Source organism: Lissotriton vulgaris, chromosome 7, assembly GCF_964263255.1.
Source record: "Lissotriton vulgaris chromosome 7, aLisVul1.2, whole genome shotgun sequence".
NCBI classification, from domain to species: Eukaryota; Metazoa; Chordata; class Amphibia; order Caudata; family Salamandridae; genus Lissotriton; species Lissotriton vulgaris.
Window position 1 is genome coordinate 774,644,274 of NC_141695.1, and position 21,592 is coordinate 774,665,865.

The following is a 21,592-nucleotide window of genomic DNA, read 5'->3' on the forward strand; positions in this document are numbered from 1 at the left end:
TGCAAATTATTGTTATGAGGAGGGATGATCTACTGGGTTAACTTGGGACATTTGCAACGAGTTCCAGACCGGAGTGATTGTGATAAACAAGTGCTTGTTCCTGTGACAGTTATATTGTGACCTGAAAACTGGGGAACGTAAACTGTGCTAATGTTGGGCTGGGTAAAGTGACTTCAAGCTCGGAAAGTGTAAGTGCTCCCTTCCGTCCGATAATTGGACTTCACTTCTTCACGCCAACCCTGAATCTGGGAAGATTGTGCTGCTGCAGGTAGGCGTGATACTGCCGTAGGACTTGTCAGAGGCAGCCGGGTGGGTCCTGTTTCAGATTTTCCAATCATCCGAATATGAACTCGTCCTTGATCTATGTCGGGCTCCTGCGGAAATCTCCACCCGCTGCACAGAGTGCTCTGCAGTGGTCCGTTTCCTTGACCAGCCTCCTTGTGGGTTAATTTACCAGTCCGCCGGGAAGTGATCTGCCTGAGAAACCGTGTTCGGTTCTGCGTGGCAGCGGAATCTAGACCAGTACCGTGATGGGCTCCTGGCTGACGCACAAATCTCAGGTTTAAAATAATTGGTGTTGACGATTTGTACTGTCTACATTGCCTTCAGGGTAGACTGTTTAAATTCGACATCTCTTTGCCATCATTATATGGGGTGGTGTTTGAGCTTGTCATGTTGTGCAGGTTAATTAAAGAACTACGGCTATTACGCTTCCCTCCTTTGAATTGCCATGGTATTTGTGCTTCCTATGAGCGGGTCAGTGCAAGTGGTGCCTATCGTCTTCTTACTACTATTTTTTTCTCAGTATTTTATGTTGAAGGGAACATGCATGTACTCCTGCAACTCATTTAAAAAAACCTAGCTCGCAGAACAGGGTGGGGTGCCCTTCTTTTATCGTGCTGTGCATGCCCGTGCTCGAGGCTTGCCTCTGGTGCAGATCACGACTGACACTGGGGGAGGGGGAATTGTTTCTAGTGCAGTGTCCCGTGCACGCCTGTAAGCTGGGTGCTGCTTTTATTGCAGTGCTCTCCTGTCACTGATGTGCTGGTGCTGTGAACTGGTAACGGAGGTTGTCTCTTATGCAGTGCACTCCTGTCACTAGGGTTTTCTTACTGCTTCTGGCGCTCTGCACACACATCACTGACATGCTGCTGTTGGTGCCTGCAAGACGGGTATGTGTGTATGTGGGGGGCAGGGCTAACCTGACACGAGAAAGCTTGTGCGGAATAGTGTACACTTGGGACTATGGGGTCGTCTCTAGTGCAGTGCACGTTATTCATTGGTGACAGTGTTCCTGAATTCTACAGCAGGGGGCACTGGTGGTGCATACAGTAGCCAGATGATGGCTGGAATGGGTATGTTTTAGTACTCAACATGCACGATACGTTAGTACTGTACAGTACAATGCTTTGCTGCACTTGAAATTCCCCAGTTGCATTGTGCCTGCCTGCATGTTGAATGGAAAGGTGCTCCATATGCGGCATGTATCATTGATCTACTGCAGGATGAGACAGTTTGTGGCTGTGCATTGTCCGTGTAAATGTATGCTAAGTGGAAAGGCTTTGTGTTAGGTAGAGGTGTTTAAGTGTGTGTGTGAGACTGTGTGTGTGGGTGGCTCTGTGTGTGTGTGTGGGTGGCTCTGTGTGTGTGAGTGGCTCTGTGTGTGGGTAGGTGGCTCTGTGTGTGGGTGGGTGGCTCTGTGTGTGGGTGGGTGGCTCTGTGTGTGGGTGGGTGGCTCTGTGTGTGGGTGGGTGGCTCTGTGTGTGGGTGGGTGGCTGTGTGGGTGGGCGGCTGTGTGGGTGGGTGACTGGGTGGGTGGCTGTGTGTGTGGGTGGCTGTGTGTGGGTGGCTCTCTGTGTGTGGGTGGCTGTGTGTGTGTGGGTGTCTCTGTGTGTGTGGGTGGCTCTCTGTGTGTGTGGGTGGCTCTGTGTGTGGGTGGGTGGCTCTCTGTGTGTGGCTCTCTGTATGTATGTGTGTGTGTGGAGCTCTGTGTGTGTGTGTGGCTCTGTGAATACTCTCTACTACTCTCTAATGCTCACCTATTGCCATTGTAAATGGCAATACCATTTATTTATATATTTTTTTAAAAATGAAACAAAATGTCATGAGCAATGCCAATAGCTCTACCTTTAATAATGCTGAGACCATTGCATTGTAAATGCTTGTTTTTCATGCCTCTCGCTACCTGTAAGTGGATCTGCCACCACTTCTTGCACTCTTCTCCATGGCTGCAGTTTCTTTGCTTCTGCAAGCTGCAAGGAAACGCAGGTGCAGCCGATGCATCCCATGTTGCTCCTTACTGGGGACTGCCCACGATCCTCTAGCAACCACCTCTTCACTTCAGGCTGAGGTCGCCCGCTGCACAGTCCCCTTAGGCTACTGACTCCACTCCTCCCCATCTGCACATGTGGGAGCTGGCATCCCCTTCACTGCAGTCCTGGTTCTCTGCCTTCACACCATGAAGGTAAGCCGTATTTCTTCCTTCTCTGGGACGTGTCATGTCGCGCTTGGCTGCCTCAAGAGGAGCAGCATTTTTTTTTTAATTAGTCCGGCACTTAGGCAGCAGTCTCCATTAATCACGGACCGCACAGGGCCTTACACTGTGCTGACGCTGCCTCGTCCTGCTCTGCACCTCCTCCCCTGCTTAGCACACCCCCGACGGCAGCAGGCTCACCTTGCAGATCACGCTATTCACCGGGCCGCAAACAAATGTCTTCACGGGGCCTATTCAGTGCTCTGACGCACGTGCTGTTTTGCACTCCCATGGAGTGGTGGCCCCTCTTTTCCCACACCGCTTCCTACTACTCGGGTAGGTGGGCACTCCTTGTCCGCTTTTCTGAGCCTCGGCAGCTTCACTCACACTGCGGGCGCTGAGGCCATCACGCTTGCCCAGACCAGCCCACACTCTCTTTCTGCCGTCCACGCATTCTCATGCTGCCCTCGATGGGGCTCACCTTATGCCCAATGGCTGACCGGGCCCTCCTGCTTCTCTGACAACAGGATACGGCAGCGGGCAGGCACCTCAGCTGTCCGGCACCACTCGTGCTCCAGTTGTGGCCTTCGCAGGCCGTTAGTAGGGGCAATTCTGTTGGCTCCCTCACTCGCCACATAGGCCCCTTCACTGGACTCACCGGGCTTCAGCCCTTCCCGTCGTGTGTGGCAGCCCGGGATGAGACAGATCCCGGGCACACACAGAGCCGCACCCGAGCGTTTCACAGGTCTTTAAAAGACCATTTGAATGTTAATCAGGCCTTGCAGTTGTTTCACCCCTTCTAAGAACCCCTGCAGCTCCACTCTGCCTATTGATTAAAGGTTCAGCCCCCCCCCCCGAATTTTTTTCTTAGCCCCCCCGAAATTTGGCTCTAGTTGCGTCTCTGTGTCAGATGCTGTCACGTACCGCATCTCCCTCCAGTGCGGGGTGGGCTCCAGATCACCTTCACCCCACAGGCTCACCACAAACCAGGCAACCAGGCACTTCCCTCGGCACGGGCTACTGTCTTCCCCTCTACAACCATAAAGGCGGCTACTCACGCGAGTCCACCCGCTCGTTGCCAAAGTAATGTTGTGGGGCCCTAGGCCCCCATGCACATAGAAAACGACACAGACACTGGAATCTTTTTACTGGAACTGGCCACGGGCACGTGTGCCCGGCCCCTTTTATTAGCAGGGTCACATGTCCTGTGACGCTGGTGTTAGATGAGTGTGGTGTGGAGTGTAAGCCAGCCCTCGGAGAGTGGCTGGCACCACAAGCACTAGAACAGTGACCAGCTGGTCACTACATTTGCTAACATAAGGCGACGACGTGGCGTTCCTTTTGTAATTGGTCAGCCCTGAGAGGTGTTTCCGCCGGCGTCTGAGCGAGCGGACCATAGTGATTTATTCCCCCTGCAATGCCAGCCTAACGTTTCTGATCGCCAGTGCATGGCAACGGTACTTAGTTTTTCATGACAATGCCTGCATCCGTGTTTTGAGTTGCCAGAAATCTTTGCGGTGCATTGAAGCTCAGACCTAAAAACGAAAATCTGGGCATCTGGTAGATTTTAAGGTTTGAATCTCCACTGTGTTTCATGTAGAGTCTTGTGGGCCCTAGGCCCTCATGCTCGCAATCATGCTGACGCAGGACACACTGGATGCATGGTGCAACTGGCCCAGAGCACGTGCGCTCGGCCTCTTTTATTGGTACTGTGTCACATGACCTGTGACATCAGTGGTGGGTGGGTGTACAGTGTAGATACAGAGTTAGCACTAGAATGCTAACTGATTCTAGGGCATTACATCCCTCCCCAAATTGGTTAAAAATTAACCCAAACAGAAAAAGTCCAAAAACCTGTGTGGGAAAGAAAACACAGAAAATAACATTGGACTTGCGCTTTCAAAATGAGTCTCTTTGGCGGCTTGCAAGCCGCAGGCAGTATAGTTGTTGCGTTTTGAATTAGCAGTTCTTGGTGGCACGGCTCGCAGTTGTTCGGCGGGTTCATTCTTTGTCTGTGCTGTCTGTCCGCTGTTTTCAGCCCTGCATTTTGCTTTGCTCTCTTGGTGACGAATAGTTAGAGAGAGATGGATGACATGGTTGTTGTTTGTCTTCCGGCTTCTTTTCTCCAAGCTGGTTGCGTGATGTTTCCAGGCAGGCTTCAGTGTGTTTCTTAGCAGGTGAATAGAGTAGGTGCGAACATTCCTCTCACTAGGATGCCCCTCTCGCCGGTTTTCTTCTGCCACAAGATGTCCGGGAGGACCTCTTTGCCAGGTTTCCACTGAACTGGTGTTTTTGGTCGCGTTGCTCTACCATAGCCTTCGGGCCGTGAGCAGGGTGCTCCACGAGTCTCACGGTTGTGTCCTAGTTCCACCTGAAGGTTGAGTTGTCGACTCTCTTCATTGCTCGCGAGGCTTGCATCCTTTTGGGTCCTGCAGACGTGCTTCAGTAGGTCTGTCTCTCGTGCGGGGCTTGCTGCCACCAGAGTCCCTCGAGGCTTCTGATATTGGTTTGCCACGGGCTGGTGTGAGGTAGGTCAGGTCCTCCACTTCCGGAGTCCCGAGTAGTCTCGCCATCCAATCTTCCGCTCAAACCCCAGAGGTAGGTGTCGCCAACAGTCTACCTTGCTCTCTTCTGCGATCGCCATGTGGATGGATGGCTCGTAGGTGGTTGTCTTGTTCTGCGCTGCCGGTTGCCAGGGGTGGCTTCTTTCTTCTTTTCTTAGTGGCGGCGGCCACTCTGTTCTTTCTTCCTTCTTCTTAACCTGACAGTCGTGCCACTCTGATTACTTCTTCCTCCTTTTCTTCGTAGTGGCGATGGCCACTCCGTTCCTTCTCCTTTCTTCTTTTCTTCCTTTCTTGGGTGGCGGCATGCCACTCCGATCTTTCTTCTTCTCTTCTCTTCGCGACGTACCCTGGTCCCCTTTTCTTCATCTTCTCTGGCCAGGCTTCCCCATGCAGCGCGCGCACTCTGCATGTGTCTTCCTGGTCTTGTCCTAGTCCTAGGACACTGTCTTCTTGTCACTCTCTTCCAGGGTTGGCGTCACGACCTTCACCTCTTCTTCCTATCGCTTTCGTTAATTTGTGTGGTTGAAGTTCGTGGGTCCAGGTCCTCGGACCGCGCCTTGTCCGAACTTCTTGGACCTCGTGCTGGTCCCTTCTGCCGAGGTCTGGCAGGTAGGTTTCGTGGTGCTGAACTTCTTGGACCTCGTGCTGCTGAGCTTCTTGGACCTCGTGCTGGTCCCTTCTGCCGATGTCCGGCAGGTAGACTTTGTGGTGCTGAGCTTCTTGGACCTCGTGCTGGTCCATTCTGCCCATGTCCGGCAGGTAGGATTCGTGGTGCTGAGCTTCTTGGACCTTGTGCTGGTCCCTTCTGCCAATCGCTGACAGGTAGGCTGCTCGGTGCGACCATCTGGCTGGTCGACCTCTTGCTTTGTGACCAGGCTGAGTGGTCAGGTTGCTCCTGTGTTGAATCTTCAGTTCTGCGAGTTGTCTGCACAACCATTTTCTTTTCATCTCAGTTCAATTGCTTTGGTGCGCAACTGGGTGCGCTCTTCGGGTGTTCCCTTGTGACTTGCTGCTTTGGGCTAGTGCTGGCCGCACTGTTGCGCATTTGCGTCATGCGCTTTCGCACTTCCTGGTGCTGGGTTCTAGAACCATCGTTGGTTCGTGTGGGGTGTTCTTACATTCGCCATTCTGCTGCAGCGACGGCCTTTGGCCACCAGGCATCGCTGTCTTCTCTTCTGGCGTGGCGTAGATGCTTCTGGAGGGTTGCGTCACCACTCCGTTGACGTTCTTCTGGTCTTGCTTCTTCTGTTTGGTGTTGGTTGCGATTCTTGTGGATTTTCTCTGGGCGCACTTGCGGCGTGCTTTCGAGTGTCTTCTGAGGAGTTCTTGCACTCCTGTTGGCGGAGGTGCTCTTTGCGTTTCTGGCGCGCTCCTGCGCTGTCGCCTTTTGCATCTGGGGAGTGTCTCGGTACTACTGTAGTCAGTGTTGCTGTGCATTTACCTTCATGCATGGTTGTGTTCTCAGTTGTGCTGTGGTCTTGTTCTGTTAGTACGGTGAGCTTGTTCGCTTTCTCCTTTCCTTGCCTGGAGGGAGCTGGTTACTTTTCCTCTAGAATGTCCTGCGTGGAGTTGCTGCACTCCTGACGTGCTTCTGGGGTCCCTGGCGCGTTCTCGGGGTCATCACTCTTTTATCTCCTCGGGCTGTGTGATGATTTGGTGGCGTTCCGGTGTACCAGTGTTCTTGCGCTTGGTCAGTTTATCCTGGCGTTGTTTCGCAGTCACCTGGTGCGGAGTTCCTTCACTCCTTGCGCCGTCTTGTGCAGTGTTATGCTGTGCTGTCCTGGTGGCGATGGTGTGTCGCTGTGCAGCGTCTTTGGTCGGGCTTCCTTGTCGCTGTGTGGCGTTCCTGTTCCAGTCTGGCGTGGCGCGGCGCAGTACCACTCTCTGTGTTCTGAAGTCTTGTGGTGGTGCGGCGCCACTGGCGTGTCAGGTAGTACTGGTTTGCACTTTGCTTCGTCCTTTTGAGCGCTCCCCAGCTTGTTCTCCTCTGTTGGGCGTCTGCTTTCATTTGGTGCGCTTGGGGCTATACTACAGGGCTGCAGTGGTCAGTTTACCTTATGAGTCGGTCTGGGCTGCAGCAGCTTGCTCTGTGCTGCCTTATTTTCCTCCTGGCACCCGGTTGCCTGTTGGCTCGTGTCGCTCTATGGCATGTAGGTTGCTGCCATGGGGTAGCTCCTTCGTGCTGCTGGGTGCAGTGTTTGGCAGTCTCCTCTGTGCTCTAGTGCTGCTGGAGTTCCTTTACCTTAGGGGCGCAGTTGTGTGCTTTGGCCACTAGATGGCAGTGCTCTATTTCAGTGGATCGGGGCTCCGGCTTGCCTTTCTAAACCTCGGCTTTCCCCCAACATTGCAGGCTTTTGGGTTCACTGCTTCGTGTGACCTCTCACTCGGTTCTCTGGCTGTTCCTTTGCCCTGTGCACGAGTGTCTTTAAAGGAGAGGGAAAAGGGACGATGAGCTTGTGGTGAGTGCTTTGTGTCTTTGTCACTATGGGCTTTTCCTCTGATGCCCTTTGGCTGCAGGCACCTCTGTGTCTCTACTGGTGTGCTGGGGGCAGTAGACAAATGTGTGAGAGGGGCTGCCTCCTGTTGCATGCTTGCTGAGTCCTGCTGAGTTCTTTACGTTTCCTCTGGCGCTTTTAACTAATTATGCAAATAGACTTTGACCGGACTCTGGGGCTTAGTTGAGGCCGGGCTGCATGCTGTCTTTGTCCTTTCACACCCCGCCGCAGCTTCACTTGTTACACGCTGCGCGGCGGGGGAGGGGTGTCAGCGCTGGTCTCCGCTTTCACACACACGGAGCAGCGGTGAGCGAGGCAGGCGGTCATCGCTGGACTACTGCCTTTTGCGGTGAGTTTATGTTTGGCTGGGATTGTACGTGCGATGTTACCGGCTGAGGCCGGGTGCTGGTTCGACGTTTCTCCACCCCCGCCGCTTTCACAACACACGCGGCGGGGGAAGAAGTTAGCGCTTGACGGGTGGGCTCCGTTTAAGCTGCAGTTAATTGCGGGCGAGCTCCGCTTTATTAAATGAACTGCGGGTGGGCTCCGCTGAAGATCATTCGGCGCCCGGCAGCTCCCCTCACGCTGCGGGCGCTCTACGCTAAAGTCTTCCACCCCGCCGCCGCACTTCACACGCGCGGCGGGGGACGCTGCAGGCAGGCCGCGGGTGGGCTCCGCGAGCCTTGCTTAATTAATAAGATTTATCTGGCGAGTCAGCGCTCATAGTCTATGGCGGGTGGGCTCCGCTTTTGGGTGCTTTACAGTCCGGGCTCACCTTCGGCCGACGGGCCTGTTCTTCCGCGGGTGGGCACCGCGATGGCTTCTTCGTCTTCCTCGGGGCACCGCCTCGGCAGGGCGGGCTATGGCAAGCTGCAGAGGTGCGGGGTGAGCTCCCGGTCACCTTCTCGTTCTCCTCCAGGCCCGGGGCTCGACACGCCCCACGGGCCACTCGGCGGCCGGCGCCTTTCTAAGGGGGTGTGCCTTCGATGTAGGCAGCTCCCTTCCCCTTTCCCACAAAGTTTTCTTTTAGCTGCGGCACGCGTGGCTAGCGTCCGCCCTCGTAGCCATTGTAGAGTCTTGTGGGCCCTAGGCCCTCATGCTCGCAATCATGCTGACGCAGGACACACTGGATGCATGGTGCAACTGGCCCAGAGCACGTGCGCTCGGCCTCTTTTATTGGTACTGTGTCACATGACCTGTGACATCAGTGGTGGGTGGGTGTACAGTGTAGATACAGAGTTAGCACTAGAATGCTAACTGATTCTAGGGCATTACATTTCACACTACACACGTGCTACTACTATTGAATGCCAGTAAGACCTTTTCAGGCCTTCTGTTTCTCGCTCACTTGCGTACATGCTACTGACAACACTGTCCCAAGAATTGTAGTTAGTTTTTTGTGGTTATATATTCCGCTCCGCATATATCCCACGAGCTGCATCGGAAGGCGAGACAAGTCCAACATTATTTTCTACTCTGATTTTTTGAAAAAGACAATTGTGGGATTGCTGTTAACCTGTCACCCTTTAGGTGGCAGCAAAGCATAACAAATCACCATCTGTAGTTCAATCGCTAACTGAAACGGTGCTTGGAGGCACTGTTTCATTTATTTATCACAGAGTAATTTGAGATCTCAAGGTAATATACATTTGATAACTGTAACAACACAAAAAGTTGATGGACGGATTGCTGTGCATTGTCAAAATTCATCCCCAGTACGGAGATCTGGGCCTAAATTCATTTTTTTTTTTTTGCTTACCATGGCATTCCAGTTTGGACCAAGCCATGTGCAAATCAGTCTTGACCCTGCGCCCAGTGGGAGCAGTCCAGCCCGAACTGTCCAGCCAGGTCCTCCCTGTGCCGGAAACAAGAGTCCTGAACACGGATGGGTCCAAACTGGGGTGGCGTGGTGAGCGAACAACGATGGATTTAACTCAGATCTGTGACTGGGGGTGAATGTTTGACAATGTTCAGCATTCCGTCCGTCATCTTTTTTTGTTGCTATAATCTGATACCTGTACCAATAAAAGAAGACTTATGTTTGACCAGTTCTTCTGAGGCCAAAGTCGGTTAGAGTGCAGAAGGATCAAAAGATCTATACTGGAGTTTTAAAAAATCTCCCTAAATTAACTCGCCTGTAGGGAGCGCGCATCAATGAGATGGAAGCCTCATTGAGCGGTATGTGCAGGGTGTGATGAAGCGCTCCTACGAATGATGGTGCTTCAAAGAGCTTTCTTTACCGCCAATGTGACTTTAAGTCTACCCGCTACGGCTGTGCCAGGTCCAGATACCACTGATGCCGTTCCTCAGCCTTGTACACCAATGCCCAGTGCATTAGTATTGCCATTAATCTCTCCTCCAATGCCAGTTGGCTCTTGTGGCACCTTCTGATTTTGCCTTCACTGCCCCAGTCACATACGCAACGGCCAGGGGTTGTTTAATCGCCAATACTTTTTTACACCACGCTGTGGTTGATCAGGTTTTCTAAAGACTGATTAAACCACACTTGAACCACTGATCGTTTTGACCTTTTTTCTCAGTATCAGGCAGTTCAATTCCACATGCTGTTATTAAATTGCTGAAATGAAAAAATCACACTTAAAGCATCTATTGTAGTTGACAATATGGTTAGAGTCCCAGCAGACCAGGCTTGCTGCATTCCTCCACCAGGCACAGTTAGGTGTTCTGTTTGTAACTGTAGGTAAGGTACCCCAGTACGAAGAGCGTAAACTGTATACACATGGGATGAACATTTAACTGGGCTGGTGGTTCAAAGACTAGTTTGTTTTGAAGTTAGACTGGCTCACTATGCTCTACAAAATTCTAAAATGCTTCAGACCTCCTTTGGAGTTTTGGTTGAGCGAAAACTTCCTTCTGCAAAACTGTAGCCCGCACCCATTTAGAGAAGGGGGACCATTTGCTGTGTGGGGGTGGAGCTGCCATGCAAACACTGACTGTAGTCTATTCCATATCGGACCGCTACCTCTAGTCGATTGGGAGGCCCGACTAATTTAGGGAAGGCCTCGTAGTGCTGATTTTGCCAACTCAGGTCCTCCATTCAAGGCAGGGGAAACCAATAATGACCACAAAATGCAGAGAGAAAGTGTTTTTGAGAAACAAAGAAGAATGGCGAGTGGACCAAAGGGATGTATGACGTTACAACGCATACCATTACAACTACCTACCATTACAACGCGACCATTACAACGCATACCATTACAACGCATAGCGCTTTGAGGTGCTGGATAGTGGTAAGTATAATTTACTATTCTAACTCCAGTCCCCGTGGACCCTAGGGAAGGTGTTGGATAGTAAATTATACTTATTCCCTATCCTAGAGCGCCCCCCAGCGCAATGCGTTGTAATGGTATGCGTTGTAAAAGTCGCGTTGTAATGGTAGTGCGGAGTAAAAAATGCGGTTTAACAGGTGTATACCGGACCAAAGTGTCATGGCGACCCGCCGAGCATTCGTTTATGAGGAAGGGGTTTCTGCCATGTAATCGAGGGCACTTTCGAAAGAAATTAACCACCAGAGTTGGGCAATTCTTTTTAAAAGGAGATTCCTAAAAAGACTGTTTTTAAAAACTATTGTACGTGGAAGGGTGAGATGAGTTTTCTGAGGAATTGCCTGTCAAATGTTTAGCACCACTGAATGGTTTGGCAGATAATGTGCCTATATGTATGTATTAGACAGTATGACAGTGCAAACAGGTGTCTCAGTTTTACTTGAATCAAGACGTTTATTTGCCTTTTGTAACCTTCCCTTTGATGCACAAGGAACATTTTTTACAGTTGGGAGAGCTCTCCATTTTTTATTAGAAGGGTCTCAACTGTTTTGTCTGCCTTTCAAGTTGTTTGCTTCCTAGATGGGTGCTGCTGTCAGTTAGGGAGCAATCATGACAGCCATAGTTTGCTGAATTGTTTCTCACATTTTAGGAAGCTGTTTCTTCACACTTCCTTTGACTGGTACCGAGGGCAAAGGCTGCTGGTATCCTGCTTCAGTGGCATGTTCCAACAGTGCAATCACTACTTGAGCAACCCTTCATGCCTGTGAATATCTTGCCTTGTACAGAAGCTTCGGAGCCAAATGGAAACTGTTTTTCCCTTTTGAACATTTTCAGCTAATCCTAACTCATGTTTTCTGCCTCCTACTTCAATTCATGCTTTTGAATATTCCTATAGGAAGTAGTTTAGAGCCAAAGATAGGAAAAATGTATATGTTGCTCTCATACTTATCTAGGATGTATGACGGAACCCCACACGCATTTCCCACCCATGCCTTTACTCTGCTGTCACTACCCCGACAGCTACGGTACCAAGCAAGTAGTTACCTGGACTTGCCTTAGGGGGTCGCTGGACTTTGAAATAGTATAAATTACTATTCCAACTCCAGTCAGTGTATCAGTAAGGAAGGTGTTAGACTTGAAATCGAACACCAGTCCAACAACGCACCCCCTAAAGCAAGTCGTTGTAATGACTTGTGTGGTAAAGGAATGCATGGTAACGTTGCCATCGGGGTAGTAACTGCGGAGTAAAGGCAAGTCGTAGTTCTGCGTGAGGGGTAAAAGGATTATCCCACATAACTACTGTATTTTTATTCTTCTACCCCTTTCTTTGATACGTTTTCCATTTTCTCGACCTCTTGCTCTCCATGAATAGCCCCACCTTGCAGACAGAGAAAAGGGGACGAAGGTGATAGGGGCTGAAGGTAAGCGAAGGGGACACAGCCTGTAAGGGGACACAGCCTGTAAGGGGACACAGCCTGTAAGCGGGCCCAGCTGGCCACTCCTGGGTTTCTAGCTTCGCTTCTAAGCTTTGTACTATTTCTAGGGCTCCTGCTCCAGGACTGGACATCCCTAATGTGTGACTGATGGAGGCTGCAGAACTAAGAATTCAGGCGTTACTGTGGAGAATAACCTTTGCCTCTCATTCACAGTTCGTTTATGACTGGGGACCTGTGCTGGGGGCGATGCTTTTTAGCAGATCTACCATTTCATCTAACTTTCAAAACATGCAGATTCTGTTTTCGAAAATATCCTAATCTATAATTGATATGTGTTGATCGTTTAGCAGCTCTTTTCATCGTGCCTAATCCTCCTTTTGATAGAACCTGTTTTCTCGTGAAAATCACAAGTCTTAGATTTATCTTTCTATCCGTTTCCAGATTTTCGTTTGACGAGTTTCCCTCTCCTTCCTTTGCATTTGGGCAACATGTTGCATCGAGAGAAACAGCACGTAGCTTACGTAACAAACATTTTTCTTTTACAGAGTTTTATATAGCGCAAACTTGACCCGAATCGGGTATCAGAACGCTTTACATAGCACCAGTTGCGTTACATGAGGACACATTCATTTTTGTCAGGCACGAGGAGATTAAGTGATTTGCCCAGAATCACAGGATGTTCAGCGTCATTGCGAAGACTTGAACCAAGTTCCCCAGGTTCGAGGTCGACCGCCCTAGCCTTAGGCCAACTGCTCTCGCCATTAACAACAAATATTTATAATTCGTATTTTAGAAAATGTCGCATGACTTGTTTTGGATTTTGAGGTTTTCATGCATAGATGTAGTGTTTAATTACACTTACTTTCCTATTCTGGTTGAGACTTGGGCATTTATAAAATACTGGGTAGTGCTCCTTGTCAGTAATTGCTTTAATAGCAGTTTTTATGGTGGAGTCAGCTATAATTTATGGTAGTATTCCCCTTAAGGGTGATCACTTTGCTACAATGCTTGGTAGGAAATTTTAACGCTTCTACAACTGCTGCCTATTTTCACTTTCTTACATAAAACGACATCTCGATGTTGCTAATGATTGTTTTGCCATATTTTTAAAGCCCCTAATTTTTCTCATTTTCTGCCATCAAACCTCATGGAATAAAAGGGATCTTAAGGACTTTTCATTTCTAAAATCTTTAAAATATGAACGCTGCAGTGTTGCTGTCTCCAGAAGTCTCACATTACCATCTCTCTCCAGCTGTCAACTATACACGTGTCTTAATCCTTCCCAACCCCACATCACCAAATACCCCTGACATGTACACAACTACTGTATGAACACGAGCCAACCAATGGGCAATATGTACCTCTAAAACAATAAAACACGTGCTCCCAATAAGTCATCGTTTGCATCCCCTATGACACTCAAACAAAGTTCCTTCACATAAGGACTCCACAGTTCAATGAGTTTTCAAAATAGAATTTTGTTTTTATTCTTCAATTTTCATTCGTGACAGTTTTTAATCATTTCATTTTTTCGAGCACTTCATTTCAAAATGATCCAACATTCATATCAGCTCCAATGCATTTTGGGCTTAACATAGCCCTTCCCCAGGGAGCATCACTGCAAACATAAGATTTAACCATCATAAATAACATAAAGTAACATGTCATCAAAACAAACATAATATCCCATAAACGGTGAATGGTGAAGTAACACTACATAGTGCCAAAGTGTCAAGTGTTCGTGAAAAAGTGCACGGGTGGTCGGCGCAATACGAAAATTGGTGGGCACTTACGTCGGGTTAAGAGCGTGAAGTCTCGGGTATCTAAAAAATATGAAACCATGAAAAAAACATATCAAGAGAATGTTCAGCCGCTATCGGGGCATAAGCTACATATGAGCGTTCCGAGAAGTCTCTTACCGAATAAGTTAATCCATTCGTTTTCAAGTTTGTAATCGAATGCTGCAAAACGCCGGGTTGGCGTTCGCGTGAATAGAAAGCGGACGGTGTTCTGTATTAAGGTCTTCCGCATCACTTGGTGTCAACGGCATCACGTGGTACGGAACGAGAAGGAAATCAACAAAAGACTATACGAACGGTAAACGCAAAAGGAAACTAACTCCGGATGAAAGAAACTAATAAGAATGATCACAACTGGATAAAGAGAAATGAAGTGATGATAAAAAAGATAAATAAAAGTTAAAGGAAACGTAACCCGAAAAATGTAGGTTATAAAAGAAGGCAAATCAGGGATATTATATGTAGGTGAACAAACTAAATAGTAGATAAACAAACTAAATAGTGGATGGGCAAAACAAATGTACAGTCAGTTAGTGATGCAATCGACCCACAAAGTCAAACCGCTATTAAGGACAGGGAACAGGGGCCTGTGGGGCTACCACAACTTAGACAATATATACATCAATACATGATTAAATCATAAATAACAGGCAACTTCAATCCGGTCATTGAGACCGTGTGGCTTGGCAGAGTTCAGTTTCTGTATCCAAAAGTTTTCTTTTTGAAGTAGAAGTTTGTTATTGTCTCTTCCCTCCAGTCTTTCAATGTGTTCCAGTATGATGAATTTGAGTTGAGCTATGTTATGGTGTGCTTCTGTGAAGTGTAACGCCACTGATGATTTGATATTATGAGTTCTGATGTTAGATTTGTGCTCTGTAATTCTGGTTTTTATATTTCTTTCGGTCTTGCCCACATACACTTTACCACAAGGACATTTAAGAGCGTAAATGACATTAGACGTGTCACATGTGGCCGTGACTTTCAATTTAATGTTGAAGCCCTTCATGGGATGTGATATGACGGTTCCACTGAAAATGTTATTGCAAATTCTACAGTTGTGGCATGGTCTGGTACCTTGATGTTTTTTTGATTTCAGCTGTTTTTTGGTTCAAGATTTCACCCAAATGTTTCCCCCTAGTATGAGCAAACAGTGGCGGTGATGTGAAGATCCCTTTAAAGTCTGGTTCTAAAGTGAGAACTGTCCAGTGTTTTCTAATGATCTTTTTAAACATGTCCTCATGGTAGAAAATTTGGATACAGCTACAACCCTGGTGTTGTCTGCTTTTTGTTGACTTCTCAACAAATCGGTTCTTCTTTTATTGAATGCTCGGTCCTTTGCTTCGTTCACAATTTGCTCAGGATATCCTCTTTCCAGGAATCTATGGCCCATTTCTTTAAATCTTTGTTCTACTTTCAAGCAATCAGATGTTATTCTTCTTACTCTGATCATCTGGGAGAATAGAAGGTGTTTCTTGAGAGACATTTGGTGAAAGCTGGAATAATGTAACATATTGTTACGATCCGGGGGTTTGCGATATACGTCTGTTGACAAGCCTTTATCTGTAAGTGTGACTTCCACATCCAAAAATGTTACTCTCTCAGCTGAGATTTCCCAAGTGAGTTGAATGCGATCTTCTTTCTCATTGAGAGCAATGAGTGCCATCTTTAATGAGTCTGCCAAATTTTTCCAAATAATGAAAATGTCATCAATATACCGAACAAAAAATTTAATGTTGTCATATCATTCCTTTTGTGAAAAGATGTACTGTTCTTCATATTCCTTCATGAAAATGTTTGCGTACGCCGGCGCCGCGCAATTGCCCATGGAAGTACCCACAAGCTGTTGGTACCAATCTTCCTTGTACTTGAAATAACTTTGATACAGGGTGAATATCAAAAGTTCCATGAGGAAAGTTTGCATGGCTGGATCTTGATCAGAGTTCACAAGTGCTTGCTCCACTGCTTCAATTCCAGAGGAATTTGGGATTGATGTATATCGTGATTTTATGTCAGCTGTACACAGAATTAGATTTTCATTAGATTCCAAAGTTACTGTTTGAAGCTTTAGTAGAAAATCGGTGGTGTCCTTTATATAAGTTCTCATGTTCTTCACTGTAGGTTGAAGGTATTTGTCAAGAAATTGGCCGACGGGTTCGTGTAGGCTGCCACATGTTGAGACAATTGGTCTCATAGGAGGGTCTATTACGTTTTTATGAATCTTCGGAATCATATAAAGGACCGGACTCCTAGGATTGCATTTTGTAAGGAAATTTTTTGTCCGTTCATTGATGGTACCTGCTTCATAAGCCTTGGTTATGATATTGTTTAATGTTACTGCATATCCTGATGTGGGATTCCCCTCCAACTTCATATAGGTGTCCATGTCCGATAGATGTTCCTCAACTTTGTTTTCATACATTGATCTATTCATGATAACTAGGGCTCCTCCCTTGTCCGCCTTTACGCATTTGATATCTTTGTTATTTGCCAATTTCTTCAATGTATCCATATCCTTTTGTGTAATGTTCTTTCTACTTTTGCATTTGCAATTCAATTTGCCAAGGTCCTGGTTCACTAATTTTTCAAACAAATCTAACGTTTTGTGGCTAACAGGTGCCTGAAATGTACTGCTGGGTCTCAATCCCCTTAGTTGATCCGGGCCGGTATCTTCTTTGTTGGGTAAAATATTATCAAAGATGTGCCTTAATCTCAGCTTCCTCATAAGTTTAAAAAGGCTTACTTCCAGTTCCAATGGATCGGTATCAGTGGTTGGAACAAAGAGGTTCCTCTCTGTAATAAAGTTTTTTCCGCAAGTGTCAAATTATATCTAGAAATGTTAATCACTAGTTGTCCTTCATTACTGTTTTTTTCTTCTGATCCTTCTTCGGTACCTTGGTACTCCTGGTATTGGGATGTTCCTTTTCTTTTTCTTTTCCCTTTTCCCCTCCTGGGTCTCCTTTTTGTGGCTGGCCTTCCTCTAAAAAAGTACTGGTGGTAGTTGTAATGTGTTGAATTTACTCAGTGTGTGGTGTAGTATGCACTGATGGTGTAGTATGTGTTCTGCCGGGTTGTTGTCTATTTGAGATATCGCTACCTGATGATGACATGTCTGTGTGTTGAGTGTAGGGACAGTTCCTTCTTCTCTGGGTGTAGACCTCCGCCCAGGTGTAGACCTCTCCCGTATCCCTCTTGAATTTTCTTATCTTTCGGTCATTGATTTCACGAGAGTGCCTAGCAATCTGATCGTTAATTTCCTCCAGTGTTTTTGACCAATCCTCCTCTGACATCATAACCGTCAGTTCAGTGGATACCTCAGCGATCTCTTTAGTCAGCTCGTCCAGAATGCTTGATAGTTCTTCTATAATTAGAAGAATTAAATCCAAGGAACATTTGTTCAAAATTGCGTACCACTTTTCTTGAAATTTCTTTGAATTTTTACAGAGTGAAGGTTTTAATGCTATGCTATGCGTAGACCCCGGGGAATGCGCTGCGCACGGTGCTATCCGTGTCCAGCGGCGGATTGGATATGATAAGTATGCAGGTAAAGACACAAATGCACAGCCTTTTTAATCTTAAGAATTAGTTATACAATGGGTAGTAATACTGTATCAGGTGCTCAGAGGGTGGTGTCTTCCGTCACAGATGTTGAGTATCAATAAAACATGTGCTCCCATTAAGTCATCGGTTGCATCCCCTATGGCACTCAAATTGTCTAAGTTGTGGTAGCCCCACAGGCCCCTGTTCCCTGTCCTTAATAGCGGTTTGACTTTGTGGGTCGATTGCATCACTAACTGACTGTACATTTATTTTGCCCATCCACTATTTAGTTTGTTTATCTACTATTTATTTTGTTCACCTACATATAATATCCCTGATTTGCCTGATTATAACCTACATTTTTTGGGTTACGTTTCCTTTAACTTTTATTTATCTTTTTTATCATCACTTCATTTCTCTTTATCCGGTTGTGATCATTCTTATTAGTTTCTTTCATTCGGAGTTAGTTTCCTTTTGCGTTTACCATTCGTATAGTCTTTTGTTGATTTCCTTCTTGTTCCGTACCACCTGATGCCGTTGACACCACGTAATGCGCAAGACCTTAATACAGAACACCGTCCGCTTTCTATTCACGTGAACCCCAACCCGGCGTCTTTCAGCATCCGATTACAAACTTGAAAACAAATGGATTAACTTATTCGGTAAGAGACTTCTCGGAACGCTCATATGTAGCTTATGCTCCGATAGCGGCTGAACATTCTCTTGATATGTTTTTTCATGTTTTCGTATTTTTTATATACCCGAGACTTCACGCTCTTAACCCGACGTCATTGCCCACCAATTTTCGTATTGCGCCGACCACCCGTGCACTTTTTTACGAACACTTGACACTTTGGCACTATGTAGTGTTACTTCACCATTCACCGTTTATGGGATATTATGTTTGTTTTGATGACATGTTACTTTATGTTATTTATGATGGTTAAATCTTATGTTTGCAGTGATGCTCCCTGAGGAAGGGCTATGTTAAGCCCGAAATGCATTGGAGCTGAAATGAATGTTGGATCATTTTGAAATGAAGTGCTCCAAAAAATGAAATGATTAAAAAATTTCACGAATGAAAATTGAAGAATAAAAACAAAATTCTATTTGGAAAACTCATTGAACTGTGGAGTCCTTATGTGAAGGAACTTTGTTTGAGTGCCATAAGGGATGCAACCAATGACTTATTGGGAGCACATGTTTTATTGATACTCTACGTCTGTGACAGAAGACGCCACACTCTGTGCACCTGATACAGTAATTCTACCCATTGTATAACTAATTCTTAAGATTAAACAGGCTGTGCATTTGTGTCTTTACCTGCATACCTATCAATATGTACCTCTCATCAGCATATTTGTGCATGGCAACCTACATATGTGTCCAAGATGACCTAGCGTGTATGTTCACTCATGCTAAAGGAGCTATGCTGCCTCCTTTAGTGCTGCACATTGGCCTTTCTAAGCTATGCACTGGTGCACACTTAATCCTGATATATGAGGTAACACATACTGTGAACATTAACAAGCAAGTAAAAAAACAACTTTAACCACATGCATGTGGTGCATTTTCCCGCTGAGTGCTAACGAATGCAGGATCCCATTGTTCATGACGAGCTCAGCTCGTCATGAGCACACGACCAGTGTACTGCATGACGAGCTGAGCGAAGGGGTTAATGCAGTCTTTCAATACAGGGCATACTAATAAAGACACTGTAAACTAAAGGTTGTTTATAATCTTCATGTGTGGATACTGTTTGTGCTACTAGATAGCCAATAATGATTTATTAAAAGTATATAGTAGAATTTGGGCCACAATTCACCCAGGTTAGGGTACAAAGATGAACAGAGGCATTGATCTGGGAGATAGTTTTGACATTTCCTTTACCTTGCTTAATGAACGGTGTCTGTGCTCCAATTCTGAGTATTTCTTATTTATTTAAAGGTCTTCTAAAGAACCAGATCCTGACCGAAGTGGAGGAAGCTGCCCTCCCATTGTTCACACCGTGGGCTCAGAAGACTGCATTTTGACAGACTCCACCATTTGCACGTTCACATTAGTGAACGGCATCCTGGTGACTGTGTCCAGGTGGCCAAGCAGATGGAGAATTCAGAAATTTCAAAGCGACCCTGGACATCAACAAACTGTAAACTATCAGCCAATTGGGGAAGTGGAAATTCCAGCTTCCTTCAAATCGGAAGTCGATGAAACAAAAATGGAGTTGCGTTTTCTTCCTTTCCTGTGCTGCCTGGCTCCTTGTGGAAGCAAACCACCTGACGAGGACCTCGCTCACCGTAGATTCTTCACAGTGGAAGCTCCCCTTTTCAGTCTTCTTTTTGGAGTAGATGCTGCCATGGTGCATTCTCCCATGGTTCTTTGTGGTTTCCCAGATGGCCGTTTGTGCTGCATTCCTCTGAAGACGGTGGCAGTTCATAGTCTGAAAAGTGTCTGCCCTTCAGTTCAAGACCATCCTTCGGGGCCACAACTTCTCCTCTACCACTTGGAGCAGCCAGTTGTTCACATCGGGGCATTGAGGCGGCATCTTGGAGAAGGTGACGGCGAGCACCAAGAGTCCACCTCTACAGGCTTGAGTTCTGTCTGCCTCGTTGCCATAGGACATCAAGGCAAGTGTGTGACTGTGACTGCCGGGATGAAAGAAGGGGCACCTGTTCTCATTTTTAAGGAGTATCACCTCGGAGGACCCATCATTAGTGGCATCTGCTGTGACAGCAGCCTGTACTACAGTACTCCTTCTAGCGTCTTCGCTGTGCACAAATCACCCGAAGACTGGAAGACCGAGAGACTGCCTTCTTTGCTGCCTGTGAACTTGAACATCTGCAGTGCTGCTGCCATGACCATCACTCCCAGGACTCCAGGAGGTACAGTATGATGCAGTGCACTTACTTGTGAAGTTGAGAGTGTATTTGGGAAGTGTTCAGTCAGTCCCTCGTTGTTCTACCTTCCTGTGACAAACATTACGTTTTAGCTACATTTCTGGGCTGAATTGAGTTACTATAGAGAATTGTAATATAGTTAGCTGACCTCTTGGCAGGGAGAAGGGATGGATGGGGCATTAAACGTTATGACTTAACAGCAAGGCCATGGTTTTCATTTGGCTGTGTTTAGCTGTATTTCTAGATGTGGGTCATGTTCAATAAATGGTATATCAGTGGTGAAGCAGTTAGACTGCGGTTAATTACTTACCTCTCTATAGCCCAACCACAAAGTAGGGGGCATAAATGATAGGTTGCATGTATATGGGGTGCATCACAAAAGAATCTCTTTTTCATTGATGGCGTATCTCTGGGGTGGTTTTGAAGGGAGTGGTGCCACGGAGCCGCGGGATGGCGTTAGCAGAGGCGAGGGCCTGGTGATCACTGCAGTACAGTGGCATCATCCTCCCCAGCCGTTTAAAGGCTCAAGGTCTCCTGCTTACTCTAGCTTACATTTCAGAAATATTGATTGGGCTTACACTTTAACATCACCGATTGGGTATTGTATGGAATGCAAGGCGTTTTGCATCCGTTTTCACTTTTTTGTATATAGCACCCCATTCTAGCACGAAATTGATAGCAACATAGTGAATACAGAAGGGATCATTTCTAGTCTTGTTGAAGAAGATTTTATGCTTCGAAACATGTTTACTTGATTAGGAGTACCAGCACATAACATGCAGGACTACTCAGCACTACCTTTTTAACAACACCAACCTCCCCGACCTATTAAAGTTTCTTATGTCTACGAGGTCAGGTGTTTTTTATAACTCACTTCTCGCATCCACCCCTGAGCCTTCCTATCACTTCCTCTTCATCACACATAGTACTGCATTTTCAGTACTCCTGCGTAGTCGCTGGTCATAGCACGTCCCGTCCCGCAGCGGGCGGGAAGACCCCTATGATGAAGCATTACACCAAGGGCCCTTTTGGTGTGTGAGGGGTATTTAAGCAAACACTGTGTGCACCCTACCATGATAGGAAACCCATTCCTTTGAACCCCTG

General features: G+C 46.9%; 1 protein-coding gene across 1 annotated transcript in view; it reads left to right on the forward strand.

The window, feature by feature from the left end:
• FAAP100 (FA core complex associated protein 100) overlaps positions 1–21,592 on the forward strand; it is a 347,891-nt gene that overhangs the window by 169,675 nt on the left and 156,624 nt on the right. Inside the window, exon 4 of the mRNA XM_086931007.1 lies at positions 19,539–20,473. Within this exon, the coding sequence (XP_086787133.1) occupies positions 19,539–20,473 (935 nt within the window). The remainder of the gene's footprint in view (positions 1–19,538; positions 20,474–21,592) is intronic.